At 43.4% G+C, this 18,662-nt stretch overlaps 1 protein-coding gene across 3 annotated transcripts in view; it reads left to right on the top strand.

Moving 5' to 3' along the window:
- Window positions 1-18,251, top strand: part of KCTD1 (potassium channel tetramerization domain containing 1) — a 169,871-nt gene extending 151,620 nt beyond the window's left edge. For all 3 annotated transcript variants that reach the window (XM_033087381.1, XM_033087382.1, XM_033087380.1), the window contains exons 4-5: window positions 13,772-14,077; window positions 17,704-18,251. In XM_033087381.1, the coding sequence (XP_032943272.1) occupies window positions 13,772-14,077; window positions 17,704-17,862 (465 nt within the window). In that variant the 3' untranslated portion in view covers window positions 17,863-18,251. The remainder of the gene's footprint in view (window positions 1-13,771; window positions 14,078-17,703) is intronic.
- The last annotated feature ends 411 nt before the right edge of the window (window positions 18,252-18,662 follow it).

Raw genomic sequence — 18,662 nt, 5'->3', positions numbered from 1 at the left:
CCCACATGGGCCAGTGAGCTGCGCCCTCTACAGCTAAGACTGTGAACAACGCCTCTCCCTGGAGCTGGGCTGCCGTGAGCAGCCGGATGCCTGCATGTGCTGCCGCGGGCTACCATGTGCTGCCGCGGGCTACCATGTGCTGCCATGAGCAGCCGGTGGCCAGTGTGAGTGGCCAGCAGCGGGCGAGAACTGCCGTGAGCTGCTGTGAGTAGCCAACCGATGACAGCCGACCGACCAGCTGCCTCAGCGGGGAAGGGGGTGGCGCAAGGCTCATACTACCAGCATGGGCCAGGGAGCTGTGTCCTACACAACTAGACTGAGAAACAACGGCTTGAACCGGATTGGGGTGGGAGGGGGAGGCAGAAGAAGGGGAAAAATAAAATAAAATAAAATTTACAAATAGACCAGTGGAGAATCGGGTCCAGAGACAGATGTGTGTGTGTATAGGAATTTGATATGTTCTAAAGGTGGGAAAAGAATAACCAGAAATTGGCACTGAGATAATTAGCGCCCAGACATTTGGGGAAAATGTAAAGCCAGAGCCCTATCTCATATCACAAGTTCACGAATATTCCAGAAATAAGGATAAAAATTAAAGCTGTAAAAGTATTAGAAAGGAATACAAAGGAATTTCTAAAAGTATAATTTTGAGGCAGAAAGGGCCTACCTAAGCAAGACTTAATACCCAGAAGGTATCCTTTAAATTTTTTTTTGAATTAAAGATACCATATGCAAATAAACAATAAGTGTCAGACCAGAAAAATATTTGCAATGGAAGATCAATACCTATCATAAAAGAGCTCCTAAAAATCAACCTGCAAGAATTTCCCAAAGAAAAACATAGAAATTACCTATGATCATTTGAAAAGATATTCAATCTTCCTAGTATCAGAGAAACAAAACTTAAATGAGATACTCCTTTTTATCCAACAAATTGTCCAAAATTTTTTTTAAAAAAATTGATAATATACAGTCTGGGGGAATATCCATTGTGGTTGGGAATTGAAAATTATGAAACATTTTTGGAGGGCAAGTCAGCAGTAGTATTTATGTTTTCAAATATACATACTCGTTGATCTATCAGTGCCATGTCTATTGATTTATCTTCTAGAAATAGTCACATAAATATGCAAAGATATAGGTGCATAGGATATTTATTGTGGCCATATTTGTAATACTAAAAACTGAACAGAACTTTAAAAAAAAAAGTTCAACAATGGCAGGTGCTTACAAATATAGAATATCCACACTGTGGACTGGTTTAAAACAATGTGGTAGTTCTCTATCTGTTGATGTGTGTGTGTGGGAGGGGAAATCACCAAAATTTTGTTGTTTAGTGAAAATGTTAAGTTCAGAATATGTATTGTATGTGCCTATTTATGTAAAAAATTATGTGTATGTACGTATAAACATAAAAAGATGTAGAAGAATAGACCCCAAATTAATAAAGGGTTCAGGGGACCTCTCATCCATCTTCTCCTTCAGGATGTTGAGCAACAGGGCCTGTACCAATGATGATTAGCCAAATGGAAAAGTCATATCATGTACACATTTATCTTACATGAAAACAACTACATACATTTGGCTGGGAAATAAAGAGTCATAACTGCAACCAGGGTGTGCAGTCCCCTGCAGCCCTGGAATGCGCCTGAGGAAGACTTGAGACCTTGTTACTCCTCAGTCAATGGCAGGTCCCAGAGCCTCTCAAAGAGTGTGCATCTAATGGTGCTGGGCGTGATTCCGGGATTTAAAGATATGTGAAGCTGGTTTGTGCAGCATGGCTCCTAGATGAAAGTCAGCTGTTTCATCAATGATGATCGCTTCCACCTCAGGAAGGAAAATGTACTGAGAGTCTCTTTCTAATATAGCGCCTTCCTAGAAGGTTTTCGAGGACAATCTTTAATGTACTGTACTGTATATATACTCTTTCTTTCCATGACAATTTTCAAACCAGCCTTCCCCTCATACCATTTCATCTGGCAAGCATCTTATGCAGAGGCCGAAGTGAAGTCTCCTTCCTCCAGCCCTCAGTCTAAATCTGGGGACACACATGCTCAGACACGACCACAGAGAAAGCTAGCTGGCCAGGCTTAGACAGCAGGCCCCTAGGCTGCTTGGATGATCAGCTGCATAGTTGAGGACAGCAGACCGTTTCACACACTAGCTGCAGGTGCAACAGAGGGCTAAGAAGAAAGTCAGAACTGCTTCTAGAAAACAAGTACTGACCCCACATGAAGCTGAACAGGGCTGAGCCCTGCCCTGGGCACAAGAAGGAGTCTGGAGAGGCCTGCTGTATGGAGGCACGGACTTCAGCCCCACTAATCAAACCTGGCACCACCCATGACAGGCATTCACCAATTAGGTGTGAAGTTTTCCCTGTGTGGGAGAGCAATTAAACGAGCAGAGAGAGAAATGTTGAATGTGTGATGTAGCGGCAAGGGGGCTGTGAACTTTTTCTTACTCTCTCATGTTCTCCTGAAAGGAAGACAGTGGAGTTGGGAAAGGGGGTGAAGGAGGGAAATTTTACTTTTAGTTCTGTTTTTAGGCGATTGCATTTCCAAATGCCCACTCAGAATCTCCACCTGGATAGTTCATTGGCTACTTAAATTACGCTGCCCAAACATGAGCTGGCCATGCCCACCTCCCCTTCCCCACCGCCACCACCACGAAACCTGCTCCTTTCCTTCATGTCCTATCTCAGTAAAAGATGCTAGAATCTACCTACCTGCTCCAGGCAGGAACCCGGAGTCATTCTGCACTTTTTCCTCTTCTTCACCTGCCTCATACAGTCCATCAGTGAGACTATCCATAGTACCTTCAGGATACTTCTCGAATCAATCCACTCCTTATGCCACCTCCCCAGTCCAAGGCCCAGCAACTCTCTGGGTGACCTAGAGTCGCTTCATAGTGGGTCTCCCCTCCCCCAACTCTCTCATCCACTCTCCATGTTGAAACCGGGAGACACTTTTTTCCATTAAACTTTTTATTTTGAGATCATTGCAAATTCTCATGCAGTTGTAAGAAGTAACAGAGAGATCTTGTTACCCAGTTCCCGCCAATAGTAACATCTTGAAAACTTCCAGTACCACATCACAGCCAGGATGTTCACATTGACACAGTGGAAGCACAGGACATTTCCATCACCACAAAGATCCCTCCTGTTGCCCGTTTATAGCCATACCTCCTACCTCTCCCCCTCCTCCATCTTCCACCCCATCTCTCATCAAGGGACTTTTTAAAAACGATAGTGCATCGTGACTCACTCCTGCTTAAAACTCATAAGGGGCCTCCCATTGTGCATGGAGCAAAACAGCGTATCCTTGTCAGAGCCCACAAGGTCCAGAAGGCTCTGGCCCCTGCCTACCTCATCTGACTCTTACCCTACACATATGCCTTATGGGACGTCGTGGTTTCTCAAACACACCATCTTTTTGCCCCCTTCAGAACAGACCGTTCTGTCTGCCTGATGCTCTTTCCCTGGCCTTTATTTGTCACTCAGGGCTCATTGTATTCATTACTAAGACGTCCTGTGCCTAGTCTAGTTTAGGTTTTCCTGTATCCCCCTGATTCTCTGTGGTCACACGCAGTACATTTGTAATTACTCATCTCTGTTGTTTAACACTATACACCCAGCTGTACGTTCCAAATGCTTTCAGCTGCAAGTGTTGGAATAGTTGATCAACAGTGCCTTAAACGAATGGAGATTTGTTTTTCTCACGTAGGAAGTCAGAGGTCCGTGGCTGTTGGCAGTGGTATCTGCTCGGTAATGTTATCAAGGACTAGGACTCCGGTTTTTTGGTTTCTGTGTGGATGTTTCAGCCACGTGCTTGTCACCTCAAGGTCATAAGGTGACTGCCACAGCTCCAGGCATAACATCCTCATTCCAGGTGGGTAATAGGGGCAACAATACTTCGTTCTTGTCAGAAGATCCCAAGTAGACTTCCCTCTATAGCTCATTAGCCAGAACTGAGCCTCCCCTAGCTGCAAAGGAGGCTGAAAAGTGATTTTTCAACACAGCAGAAAAGGATCAAAAGGATAATAGGAGGCCAGAACCTAATATAAGGCACTTCACTTCTACTTAAAGTCACATAGGACTAAATGGAAAATATAAAACTTGTATGTAGAGAATATCATCATCTTAAGCTACTTATCAGGGTAATAGATGAATTTATCATTCTCACAATTAAAAGAGATGCAGACTCCAGGGAATACAAAACAATTTGTGGGGAATTACAATTAGAGAAATGATAATAGCTTTTAGCTGTATTTAATTGTTTTTAGTTGTATTACGTTCCAGAAAGGGAGCTAGGTATTTTAAATACATTTAAATATGGCAGGCATTCTTTTTCCTCCAAGAGCATTCAGGATAGATGCTGGGGAGGGAAGAACTTCCGGGGTTAAGCAGTGGTGGATTGCAGAGGACGGTCCCTTGAGGACTCACCCAGTCACCCTTTCTCACTCCCTTAGGATCCCAGAGACCTGAGAGACCTGCTCTTCATCAATTCTAAGTACAGAACACACCCTTTTCTTGTCTGAGGATTTAGCTGTAGCCCATGCTTTGGGAAAAAGATAAAAAGCATGTCAAGTGAAACTCACGTATCCCAGGGCCCTGAAATGTTTCCCACGAAACCTCTGGGTGACACGCTATATATTACAGGGCGTCCTGGAACCTGCAGGAGCAGCAGGAGAATGGAATCTGAGGTGGCCGTTCAGCCCTGTGGCTGGTGGTAGAATTGCACCAACAGCTGCAGTCAGTCTGTATGAATCACAGACACAGGTGCACAGGTGCGCTCTTAGTCTGCCTGTCCCGGAACAATATAATAGGTGCTTTCTTCCTCATTGGAGTTTATTTCCTGACCTTGGGAAAGGGACCTAGCGTTTGGCATGTGGAGAGGATTTCTTTTACAACATTTGCTAGGGAGAGCATTCCTCGATTACCTGCTTTCCTCTCCAGCAGTTCAGTGCCGGATTGATGCCCCTTAAAAATCCCATTCTGCAAATGTGCTGACTGAGCTAGATACCCGTGTGACATTTGCAAATACAAAATTTAGGGAATTTTGTATTTCAGAACACTGCTTAAGTGGCAGCCACTTGTGCTCTGTACCCACTGAAAGCGGTTGGAATCTGTTCTCCAGATAACGCTGTTGTAGAACTTCTCTGCAGTGTTTTGTTATGGATATGACTGTTTATCCCTCTTCCCTTAATTTCCCCTCCCCACCAGTTATACTGATTTGTTCATTGTTGCTTTATTTTCTGCTTACGCATGTGCACACGCACAGTTCTAGTTCCCAGTAACACCAGGAGTCCAGACCTCTGTTTCCCTTTTTGATGGAGAACCACAAAATTCTCTCTCTAGCCTTTTATTTTGAACACCTTTGGACCTTTGGTAAGTGTCTCCCCCCCCCCCCCCCCCCCCCCGTTGCTAACATCTTTTCTGGTCTCTGGATGAATGTCCACCCTTCCTAGATATGGAAAAATTTGATGGCAGGCAGCCCCCAACTTACCTATTCCTGGCTTAAGTTAAAAGTCTATTACCTATTTTTAAATAACTTTTTTTTTTTTTTTAAGATTTTATTGGGGAAGGGGAACAGGACTTTATTGGGGAACAGTGTGTACTTCCAGGACTTTTTTCCAAGTCAAGTTATTGTCCTTTCAACCTTAGTTGTGGAGGGCGCAGCTCAGCTCCCAGTCCAGTTGCCGTTGTTAGTTGCAGGGGGCGCTGCCCACCATCCCTTGCGGGAGTCGAACTGGCAACCTTGTGGTTGAGAGCCCATGCTCCAACCAACTGAGCCATCCGGGAGGCAGCTCAGCTCAAGGTGCTGTGTTCAATCTTAGTTGCACGGGGCTCTGCCCACCATCCCTTGAGGGACTCGAGGAGTTGAACCGGCAACCTTGTGGTTGAGAGCCCACTGGCCCATGTGGGAATTGAACCGGCAGCCTTCGGAGTTAGGAGCATGGAGCTCTAACCGCCTGAGCCACCGAGCCGGCCCCTAAATTACTTTTAATATTATAGAAGAAGTATATGTACCTTGTAGAAAATTTGAAAATATAGACAAGGAAAACATAGTCTAAATAGCATATTCCCACCACTCAGAGATTGTCAGTGACAAAACGTTAGTACACAGCCTTCTGAATTTTCTATGCTTATTTTAGACAATAATCTTTACCTTTCCATTTTAGTAAAATTTCATTTCGTTTAATACTGCAACCGTATTCAAATTTCCCTTGTTGACCCCCAAATGTCCTTTACAGATGGTTTTTCCAAGATGGTATTTGATCCAAGATCACATATTGAATCCAGTTAGGTCCCTTCCTTTTATTATCTACCATAGTCCCTTTTCATGTGATGCTAACTTGCTAAAGCAACTGGGCCAGTTGCCCTACGGAATGTCCTACCATCTGGATTTGTCTGGTTGCCTTGTCATATGCACTTCAGCTCATTACTCTCTATCCTCTATGTCCTGTAAACTGTAAGTTATATCTAAAAATTTGTTGGGGTAAAACATCTTGGGGAGAATATATCCCCAGGGATATTGTGTACTTCATATTACATCACATTTGCAAATACATGTGGTTGAATCTCCGTTAATGACACTACGACTGACCATTTGATCAGGGTGGCTTACTTAGGTTGATCAAAAATGATCTCTGTCAAGTTCAGAGTTTCTCAGCTTGTACTACGAACATCTTGAGCCAAATAACTCTTTGTGGTAGAATTTAAATTCTTTGTGGCTGTTCTGTGCATTGTAGGCTATCGGGCAGCATCCCTGGCCTCTACCCACTAGATGCCAGAAGCACTCCCCTTCCTAGTTATGACAACCAAGAATGTCTCCAGATACTCAATGTCCTCTAGGGTCAAAATCACTTCCAGCTGAAGCCCAGTAGTCTAGTTTCAGGAAAAGAGGAAGAAAGTATTTATGGGACGGATACTAGTTTATCTCATCAAACTAGTGGGAGAGATCTCTCAGGTGGAACTCTGAGGATCTCAGTCATGAGACTTTGTGGGTTTCTAGAGCACTGCCCTTAATTTGGCTGTGTGCCAACAATGCCAGGGTCTCTTTTCCCTTCCTTGGTTTTACAGAGAGACCATATGATTGGTTCAGTTTGGCTCTGATGCTTATGCTTTAGCCAATCATCTGTGGCAACACAGACATGGCTTCTAAGTACCCACTCCTGAAGTTCGGACCTTCTCAGAGAAGGCAGAGTGGTGAGTTGGGTGGACCCCCAAGAAGTTCGTTCTTCTCCAGTACCTGAGAGAGTACCCACTTAGAATGTCTGCTCCAGCCTGTACTCTCAGTTGCTGCCACGTAAAATTTGCATCCCTGGTACAGAGACTGTTACTCCTAGTACTCCTGTCCAGGCCCAGTTCTCTCCCTCCCTCAGAGGCAGGACTAGCTGCAGGAACTAAGAAAGATTGGGAGGCGGGCAAGGCAGCCAGCCCCAGCCCCAGCCCCCCCAACACCCCCAGACCCAGCATCTCTAGCTCCTGCCCTGGCCACACTCTACACATCAGGTCTCACTCCTGCAGCGTAGTGTCTAGGTAACTTGCTAAGCCAGGGTGTGGCTTCCAAATGCAGATGGATCTGCCTTCAGCTCTGCCATCAGCACCTGGTCATTGTCACCTATGTATACTGTAATCTTTCTCTGAGATTTGGAGGGTCGGGGGTGGAGATCATGCCTGGGTAGAGAAAGGACACTTTGCCCCTGTTTCTGTTTCCTTTAATAGCCATCAGGATAAATCTGAGGCTGGGTATCCTTGCCCCCAGAAAAACAAGAGTAGACAGGAAAAGCTGGAAGTGGGTGCCACTGGACAGGTGAACACTGGAAAAACTATTGTGGCCAACCTCCCGCTCAAAAAACAATCTTTACAGGGAAGTAAGTCCTGCAGAGATCTGCTTTGTGTGTTTTGTTGTTGTTGTTGTTGTTTTTTCTTTATTTCTTTCTTAAGATGACCACTGCTTGGGTGCTATTTTTGACATGTAAAATATAAAATATTTTCATTACCCCTCATTTTCTTGGCACATCTACTTTGCAGGTACCCTGATATATACATAGCCTGCCTTCTGGGGATGCAAGCACTGCCCAAGGGGCCCAGGAGCAGGACCCCACTGTCCCAAGCAGGGATAGGAGAATAGCTCTAGAGCCCTTGGGAGGAATTGAAGCATTCCCCACAGAAGAACCCTCCTTTGTGCCCACAGTGCCCGGCATGGCACCTGACACATAAACAGATCTTAAAATGAATGAGTGGTTGAGTTGCCTTTTGAGAATGAGAACCTGTGTGTTTAAGTTGAATGATGCCCCAAAGGTGTCTATATCCTAATCCCCAGAACCTATGACTATATTATCTTGTGGCAGAAGAGTCCTTGCTGACGTGATTAAGGATCTTGAAATGGGAGATTATCCTGGATCATCCAGGTGGACCCAGTGGAATCATAGGGGTCTTTATAAGTGAAAGAGGGAGGCAGGAGGACCAGAGTCAGAGAAGGAGAGGTGATGAGGGAAGTGATGTGATTGCTGGCCACAAACCCAGAAGTGTGGGCCGCCTCTAGAAGCTGGAGAAGACAAGGAGACGGCTTCTCCCTAGAGCCTCAAGAAGGAAGGCAGTCCTGCTGACACCTTATTTTAGCCCCGTGCTAAATAGACCCATTATAGACTTCTGACTTCCAGAAATGTGAGAGAATAAATCTGTGTTGTTTTAAGCCACCAAATTTGTGGTCGTTTCTTACAGCAGCCACAGGAAACCAATCCACTGTATATATCACTTTGCTCCCTCTAGGGAAAATGTTTTCGGAATTCCAAAATTTAATCAAGAAATAAGTTTTTGAAACATGGCCCATTTGCATTTTTGAAGTCCACTCATATTTCCCTTCTTGTTCCATATACCTGTCTCCAGAGTCTTAGGGAACCTCAGTTTATTCATCTCTAAAATGAGATCTTGCCCTTTCTGCCTTGAAAAACTATTTATAAATTCCCAAAGAATAATTATTTTTAAAATGTATACTCTAAGATTTTAAAATTATTTAGCCATGATACGTAATAGGTCTGTGAATAACCTATTTCCCTTTAACTAGATATGAGGCTAAGCAAGAAATATGGACGATGGTTTCTTAATTAGAGAAGATAAAATTGGCATGGGAGCAGAGAAGAGTGGCATTTAGAACATTCTGGAGTTGCTTTGCTGAAAGCAAATGTGGATGCTTTGGATTCATTTCCTTTAAAAGAAGAACTGGGGCAGAACCTGCTGCTGCCCCATAAACTCCTGCCCATTTCCTCTTCGTACCTTGCGCATGAAAGAATGAGTCGGCTAGTGTTTAGCGTTTATAAAAACCAAAGAAAAGAATGGTGGGCATTGTCAGATAAGAACAGAGTCTTGAGGAAAGATTTCAAAAGATTCAGAGACCAGAAGGAAATGAGCACAAGACTAGAAAATCTGAAAGGAAACATGATAACCCCTAAAAAATATGGGATTTAGATAATAAAGTGAAATGATCCTGAGTGAGTAAGGAAAGGAGGATGAGGTTTCTAAAGAAAGCAGCCTCGGGACTGAGTTTGCTCTGCAGGCATTTGGAGGAGCCGAGGTTAGAAGCGTACGTTGGGAAATGGAGAAAGACAAATACAAAGGAGCCTGCCAGGAAAATGAATGGCCAGCATGCACTTAACCGTGCAGAAAATGGTAACAACAACAAAAGGGAACCTTTTTAGTTCCAGGGCTGGCCGACGCTTGGAGGCAATTCAGCGCCAGAAGCTGATGGAGGAGTGAAACCCGTGTGCTCAGCTGTTGTCTAGCGTCCGCTCCCCCCAGCGTAGACTAGACAGAACCGTGTGGTAAAGAAATGGAGCCCATGTAGTCAGGAGAGTAAAAGAACGAACGCCTGGTGACTTGAAGTACTTCCAGGTTAGGCCCATGAGATTACGTCCCAGGTGCCAGATGACCTTTTGGGGCAGCCTTTTTAAACCTTCATTTTAATAACACTACAGAGTCCTTGAGAAATCACTGAGCAGGGCCAAATGTCTAATAAGAGCCAGTGTTTCTCTAGTGTTCCAAGAGTACATAATGATGACTATGAACATTACGTAGGGAGGCACTCTGTCAGTCCATAGTGAGGTTTCCAAGTGTATTATTACATACGTGGTTTGTGAACTCAGAGGAAACAAGAAGGTGGTGAAGATTCAGAGTCAGCATACAGGGACTTGGTAGCCTCAGTGCCTTTGGGTTATTATGCTAGACAAACTAGTAGATCAGGGATTGTCAAGGACATAGACTCACAGAATATCAGGGCTGACAGCAACTTTAATACACTTTACAGATAAGGAGACTGGAGCCCTAAATAGTCAAGGAGACTATCTAGGCCATTTGGAGACTTGGGCCTCTCACACCTGCAGCCTTCCCCCTCGGGCGTCCCACCCAAACACATGGTATTTCAACAAAACTCGGGCAAAGGCCACAATTATGGGCTGGATGATCTTAGACTTACAGGTTTTATAACTGCTTGAACAGTCAAAAGCCAGAGTCATGATTTATTACCTGAGCATCAATCTGACCAAAGGCCTGTCCTCTCAGTCCTTTAAGAAATGATTCATGTATAGAAACAGGACACCTAGTTGGAAATGACACAAAAATGAGAGGGAGACCTAGAACATTGAGAAAGGGAATCCATATTTTCTCAGTACATTGGAACCAATTCAGAACCTACAGTGTGCAATTCAAAGAGGGATAAATAATAGAGGATTTAAAATTTGTCACAAATTCTGAATGAGGAAGACCATGCTCAAGAGCAGCTCTTGTGAAAAAGGCATAGGGATTTCACTGTAAGCAAAATGTGAAAAGAGTAATGGCACTGCCAAGAAAGCTAATATAGTCTTATGCTGTGTGGTAGGCAAAATAATGGCCCCCAAAAGATGTCCACTTCCTAATTCCTGGAAGCTATGAATAGGCCACTAGACCTGGCAAAAAGGACTTTGTAGATGTGATTAAATTAAGGATCTGGAGAGAGGAAGATTATCCCAGATAGTCCAGGTGGATTCAATGTACTCACAAGGGTTGTTATGAATGGAAAAAGGCAGGAAGATCAAAGTAAGAGGAGATGTGGCAACAGAAGCAGAGGTAGGACTGATTGATACAGGACCGTAAGCCAAGGAATACAGGCAGCCTCTGGAAGCTGGAAAAGACAAGAAAATGGATTCTCCCCTCGAGCTTCCAGAAGAAACACAGCTTCAATAACCCCTTTTTAGACTTCTGGCTTCAGAACTGTAAGAGAATAAATTTGTGTTCTTTTAAGCCAATAAATTTGTGTGGTAAGTGTTGTAACAGCCATAGGAAACTAATACAGACTGCATTAGTAGTGGTTAGAGTGTCTAACCCAGCAAAGGCTGTGATCTAATGATCTAATGCACTCATTAGATCACATCTACAGTATTAGGTTCAGTTCTGGTTTGGTTTCAGAAAACATGTTGACAAAGTCAAGTACATACCAGATGTTGAAAAACTTCAAAGTCATAACAAATAAAAAGGAGCTGAAAAGATGGGGTATTTTCAGACTGAATAATATTGAGACCTAACAGTTGTCTTCAAATGTTTGAAGGATTAACATGTCAAGGAAAGATTAAAATCACTGAAATCCCAGAAGGCAGAATTAGGACAAATAAGTTGCATTTATTGGGAAATTCAGATTATTTTAGTGAAGACATTTACAACAACCAGAGCTACAGAGTAAATGCTATGCCTTATTAGGTAGTTGACTTCCCATGACTGAAAGCAATCAGTCAGAGGCTGAATGGTCACTATTTAGTGATGTTAGAAAGGATTCCTCCATCGGGTCAAGACTGGTCAAGAGACCGCTCTAAGTATCTTTCAGATTTGAGGACTTGATGACTCTAGAAAGACAATACATATTTTCACTGGAGTCCAAATCTTCCTTGTGCTGAAATTTGTAATTAAATTTCATAGAAAAATAAAAAGCAGTAGCAGGAGTTCTCGCTTCTGTTGCTTGTGTAACTTTCAAAGCAGCATGTAAATCTTTTTAACAGCTGTCATCTTGATAAGTAAGTAAAGTATTGAGGTCATCATCTCACAGTTGACAAAGTCAGGTACATACCGGATGTCGGTGTACTCCAAAGTTGGCAAGGCCGTTGTAGCGGGGGGCCGCAGGTCGACCAGGAGGCACCTGAAGTCTCCCCGCTCCTATCCTCAGGCTGAGCTAGGGAACCGCAGTTCTGCCCGGTCTTAAGAGTGGCCACCCCTCAGCCTAGTTCTGAGTCCTCAAACCAAACGGTATCTCCGGGGGTCAGGAGTCTAAGCAGGGAAATGAAGATGCTCAGAGCAATGGGAGGCTCTCCTGTAGGGAACTGAGGCTCCTGTAGTGATGGAGTTGCAAGGAGAGGACAGAATAAACCAGCAGCCCATTCGGCTGATGAGTATCGCCGATAGCATCTTCTGCTGGGCCCAGGTTTCTCAATAGAAAGTGGATGATCCAGCTGGAGGCCTACTGGTCCTCTCTCACCTCTCCACACTGTGTTCTCTGGAAGCCTTCAATAATGCTGCTGTTGCTGCTCCATTTGCAAGAGAAAGAGCCAAGTGCTGAATAAAAACCGTTCTGTGGGCATCCTCTCCCCAGGCTCCATCCCTTCCAAAAGGCAGAGAGGCCTCTGACAGCGCTCACGCCCTGGGCTTACAGCACTGGCCTCCCTGCAACCACCAGGCACCGCCTGCCAACGGCAGCCCAGGGAACGAAGACAGAAATGCCTACGTCAGTTGATTAAAATGTTCTCAGTTGACGTGTCTGGACAAGTATCCACTTACCTCACACCCAGAGATGATTGTGGCCATAGCTACGTGTAGACATAATATTGACCTGCTTGATGACAGTGTTCCTACGTGGCTGCCTCCCCCCGTCCGGCTTTGTCCTCCCCTTCAGTGGCTTGTTTGTGTGTCTTAATACCTGTTCGTTAGATTTTGGTTTTAATTCAATAGATTTTTTTTAAAGGCAAGAGAAAAAGAAACCGTGCCTAAAGACTGGGTGATGGCGCTTTCAGAACTGGACTAGCTTCCCTTACTGCACCTCCGTCTGACAGGAGTCACGGCCTAATGTTGTTTGCCTCTGTCACTTCATGATGGGCGGCACCGATGGGTGGCTGAGGGCGTTGTGTCAGCCTCCCTATCTCCTTCAGCCTCCGTCAAACCATCCCAGATCGACTCCCCAGTGTAGGAGAACGCAGCGTACCCTCCAGGCATACACACACTGCCGCTGCACGCCGCCCCCAACTCTCCTGCGAGAAGTTCTGGAGCTGCCCCTTAAGGTGACCTGGAGGATAGGCTTCCAGGGAAAGGAGCACAGCTCTGCCTCCTTCACCTCTGTCAATGTTGGGTTCCATCCGAGACCAAACTTTAAATACCCAAAGGCATTTTCCTAGGAAAAGAGAAAAGTCTTGGGTGAATCCTTTCACGTCCCAGTTTTCTCATCTGCAAAATAGGAATAATAATGGTTCCCAAGTCACTGGGCAATGATGGGGATTATAGGACTTAATTCATGTAAAGCACTTAAAAGAGGGTCCACCTGGCTCTTAATACTCTTAGTTCCTTTTATAATCACTGAATGAATGAATGAATGAAAATTAAATCTGTACAAATGTGTTATAAGTGAAAAATTTACACCCAGATTTGATTATTGATATAACAGGGGTGTTACATCAATGTCCTCTTATATGTGGCCATTTTCAGTACTTTCTGTTTGTATTTTGCACTGTAAAATGTGTGGGTTTTTTTTTTTTTCAGGACTACACTTTGTTATATGAAGAGGCAAAATATTTTCAGCTTCAGCCCATGTTATTGGAGATGGAAAGATGGAAGCAGGACAGAGAAACTGGTCGCTTTTCAAGGCCCTGTGAGTGCCTCGTGGTACGTGTTGCCCCGGACCTCGGAGAAAGGATCACACTCAGTGGTGACAAATCCTTGATAGAAGAAGTGTTTCCAGAGATCGGCGACGTGATGTGTAACTCTGTCAACGCAGGCTGGAATCACGACTCAACGCACGTCATCAGATTTCCCCTGAATGGCTACTGTCACCTCAACTCAGTCCAGGTATAGCATTGTCATACATCGTGTGGCATCGAATGTCACTCTTAATGCTGTTACTTAACCTTGCCTTCACATGGTATCTTTCCTCCAAAGAACTGGAAAACTCTCTTGTGGTAACGCTTCTGTTGGGTAGATACACATATTCACCCCTCTACAGCATTCATTCAATTGTTCCACAGATATTTATTGAACATCTGCTATGTTCCAGGTTGCTGGTATGAGCACTGGAGATAGAGAAAAGAAAAAGAGAGACAACAGCTCTATTTTCATGGAACTTACATTATGGGAATGGAGCGGCGGGGGTAAACAATAACCAACATAAAAATGTTAGGTCGTGAGAAGAGGATATCTGGGATAGAGTATCTGGCAGAGGGACCAGCACATTCTGAAAACCTTGATATAGGAGTATGTTTGGCATATTGAGGAATATATCAGGAAAGCTAGTGTAGCTTGAAGAAAGTGTAGCTGGGACAGGAAGGGCCAGGAGGCCAGCGATAGCCGGGGCAGATTGTGGATTGCCTCAGAGAGGGTGGTAAGTACTCTGGGATGTTTGGTTTGGGTTTATTTGGGTTTTGGTTCATTTGTTGGCATGAGTAAAATGGAAAGCCATTTGAGGATTTTGATCAAGAGTCACGTGATGCAACTCAGATTTGAAAATGAGTATTCCAGCAGCATGTGGAAGACAGTGCAAGCAAGGGGACCAGTTGGAAAGTGATGATCCAAGCAAGAGTTGAGAAGTGTCCAATTCTGAATATCTTGAATGTGGAACTAACAAAGTTTTCTAATGATGGCTGCAAGTTGTGAGATGGAAGCTAAGATTTTTGATGGAGGAACTAGATGGAATTGCCATTTTCCGAGATGGAGAAATCTATGGGAGAAGGAGACTTAAGGGTGGAATTCAGAAGTTTGGTTTACACCACGTATGGTGCCATGTGCCTCAGATATTGGTGGGCATGGCCATCATCTTAACTAATATGTGCCAGCCCTGGGCTCAGGGTTGTGCATGCACTGTCTTCTTATAACAACCCTGCTAGGCGAACACTGTTAATCCCTCTGTCTTGCTGATGAGAAAACAGAGGCATACTTGAGTCTTGACTCCAGGTCTACATGACTCAAAACGATTTGAAGCCAATGGAATGGGGGTTCCACCCCCTTTTCAATTGGAATGGGCCCATGACTTTGTTCAATCAATATTGACCCAACAAAACCTCTCCCAAACTTCAAAGACTGGAAGCACCCACTCTGTCATTCTGCCTCTTGAGTATTCCACAACTATTTATAATTTTTTAAATTGATGAACAGATGTCTGAGAGCAGAACAGCAGAAACTGTTGGCAGAAGCTAAGCCTGGGCCATGCCAGAGGAAGGCACACACTCTCGGGGGGTGTCCAGGTCCAGAAGTGCACCCATGCAGTGTTCCTGAGTCAGACCTCCTGACAGCCCTTCCCCTCTGCTCTCCTCTGCACGGAGGAAGGGGCAGAGCCGAGCTATTCAGAGCCAGGACAGCATTTCATCACTTCTCTAAGGCTCCATCTCTCATACGGAAAGCCTCTGCCCCACCCCTCAGGCCACTGAATAACTAACATAAATTCATGTGCCTGACAAGTTTCCTCATCATTCAAGTCTGATGAGATGTGGAAATTTTCACGTGGATTAACATTGTCATATGACACAGCCAGGACCCACTCTAGCTTCCTGCTCCACCAACCAAGAAATAGGCACCGTCCTCTAGGCTTTCAGAGACTTCCAGATAAAGCACCTGAGACCCAAGACCCCATGGAGTGATTTTAATATTGTCCAATGATCATTAACATTAAGGAACTTTGCTATAGATGTTTAAAAAATAATGGCCAAGGAGCATAAGCTATTTGCATTCTGTTGGAATAAGCTTTGACCACATCCAAGGTAACATTGGATCATATTGAATAATTATCTTATGCATATTGAACTCCCGGGGGGAGGGAAGCTTAGGGATTTCCTTATATTAGCAATTTAGCCACTATAACTGAAAGACGTGATCAGAGTTCAGTTCTTTATCGTTCAAAGCTTCCTCTACCTTTGTAATTTCTGTCCTCATCGCAGCAGTGACTCCTTTCCAGTAAGATGGTTTGGCCAAACAAAACCGGACTTTTTCTTGCTGAGAGGCTACATTCCTGCCTCTACTGGGGAAATCTTAGAGTGAGCTGTTCTTTGCCTTTTTATTCACCAAAGCACATACTGATTTTGAACTTAGGGAGTGTCTTCTTTGTCCTTCTCCTGACTGGTATGCATGGGTATGCACTGTGACTGTATCTCCAGAAACAGAGCCATGCAGGGTAGAAGGTCATTTTGTTCTCATGAGGACTTTTGCTTCAATTTGCCAACAGTTGAAGTTTTAGTTTTCAGAAAGCATACTCTTGCTTTCCAGTATTATCTATGATATTATATCTAATCTTATCTATTATAATAACCTATTTTACAAGATAGATTATACTCCATATAAAAGTAGGCGATCACAAAAGAATGATAATTTTAAAAAACAGTAAGGGTTCACTTTACATTGGCTACATTTTGAAAGTTATTTAATAACATTTTACTTCATTCAAAAAAACATTAGGCAGACATTTTTCTAAAGTCATGGTTGTCATCTTGCCTTTAGACAGGTATAGAAGTAATTTAATTATTTGCAAGTCTAAGATTTGTTGGATTCCTAAAGAAACAGAATGCTCGAGTTCAGTTTCCTCTAATTTTGCTTATCTAAGAGATGTAGGTAGGAACTGTTTATGGCATTTAAGAGTGTGTAGTGACAAACCCGGGGATCTTTCTGGCATTAGGTATTTGATTTCAGAATTAAGGAATAGATTAGGCTTATGTTTATAGGAAACATGTAGAATTTCTTTATTTCAGATATATATTTTAATATATCACCATTGCATTTATTCTTGCCTTCCTGAATGCACGCAAGGCAATAAATCTATTCCAAATGTCACAAACTTGAAAACCTGGAGATAAACCTCCATTGTCTCCAGTAGTCCATTTGTTCTGCTATTTGAAATGACATCAATCTTCCAAGCTGAAATATATCAACTGGGTATTGGGAAACTTGAACAATGGCAGAGTTAAAAGCGGATGAGTTGAGAGTGAATCACTGGTTAGTAAATTCAGATAATATCACTGACTTTCCATATCCTTCATCTCATAGAATATATTTTTGTGGTAAGTGAGCTTTGAAATGTGAAACCTTTTTTTTTTTTTTTTTTGCAGAGAAGGTAGTGTCACACATTGCCAAACAGACCTGAGTTGGAAACCCAATTCCATCACTTACTAATTGTGAACCTCAATTTTTCTCATCTATAAAATGAGCTAACACCACCCATTATGCCAAGTGGTTGTAATGATTAAATGAACTTGGCATGTGGAAAGCTAACATGTATAGGCACAATTTAGGTATTAGAAACATTTGCTCTTTCCCTCCTGCCCTTTAGTCCAGAATCTTCATTTGAAAGCAGAAACTCAAAAGAGATTTAGAGGTTGGATAAGCTTAACCAGAGCTGTACATGATCTCAAACGTTGGGACAGTTCGTTGGGTTGATTGTGTCGCCAAAGGGCATATCTCACTCCTAACCAGATGGTTGTCTTGGTCCCTCGCAGGTCCTCGAGAGGTTGCAGCAAAGAGGATTTGAAATCGTGGGCTCCTGTGGGGGAGGAGTGGACTCGTCTCAGTTCAGCGAATATGTCCTGCGGCGGGAACTGAGGCGAACACCCCGTGGGCCCTCTGTCATCCGGATAAAGCAAGAGCCTCTGGACTAAACGGACATATTTCTTATGCAAAAAGGAAAAACCATACATAACGAATAACAGGGGACAAAACATAAAAGGGACATTTACATGCAGTTGGGACAGCAAACCAAGTCCTGGACCTAGAATTGAATAAAAGACACATTTATATCCAATAGAGACCACACCTGTATTCACATGGGAACAATTGGAATAGTGATATCCTCAAGGTGTAAAAAATATATAAATATATATATATACATATATATATATATGTCAAAAGGTAGGAAATGCAAAAAAAAAAAAAAAAAAAAAAAAACCAGTAAAGAAAAAAGGTGGTAGCTACAGTTGGTGCTGTGATGGCCGTGAAGTGTCCTGGGCCTCCCAAGGGCTCTGACCAATAAACAAGCCATGAGCAGTGAGGACGCATCTCCTTACAGTTTCCATTGCCAACAGCCATCCATTGTTTCTTTTTCTTTTGTCTTTCTTTTTCCTTTTTTTTTTTTTTTTTTTGAGAAAAACATACCTTGAATTGAGTTTCTTTGCATATGGAGGTTTTATGTCTCTCTTTAGGCAGGGACCGGGCAGGACGTCAGAAAAACTCTTATGAGCACATTGCATTCAAAAGATGTTAGACATGACATTTTAAATGTAGTTTGTACAGAAGTCACACTTTTTGTTTGCCTCACAGATGTGAACTTTACTTTGTTTTTAAACTGATCAGTTTTGCAAAGGGGCCAGAATTATTACTTGTTAGAGTTGCTCCAGTTTGAGTCTGCTGCTTTCCTACAATTTTTCAAATTTTATAATGTATTAAATACAATAAACTCTGT

The sequence above is a fragment of the Rhinolophus ferrumequinum genome, chromosome 19, assembly GCF_004115265.2.
Source record: "Rhinolophus ferrumequinum isolate MPI-CBG mRhiFer1 chromosome 19, mRhiFer1_v1.p, whole genome shotgun sequence".
Classification (NCBI taxonomy): Eukaryota; Metazoa; Chordata; class Mammalia; order Chiroptera; family Rhinolophidae; genus Rhinolophus; species Rhinolophus ferrumequinum.
Note: the sequence above shows the minus strand (reverse complement) of the source record. Positions and strands in the feature narration are given on the sequence as shown.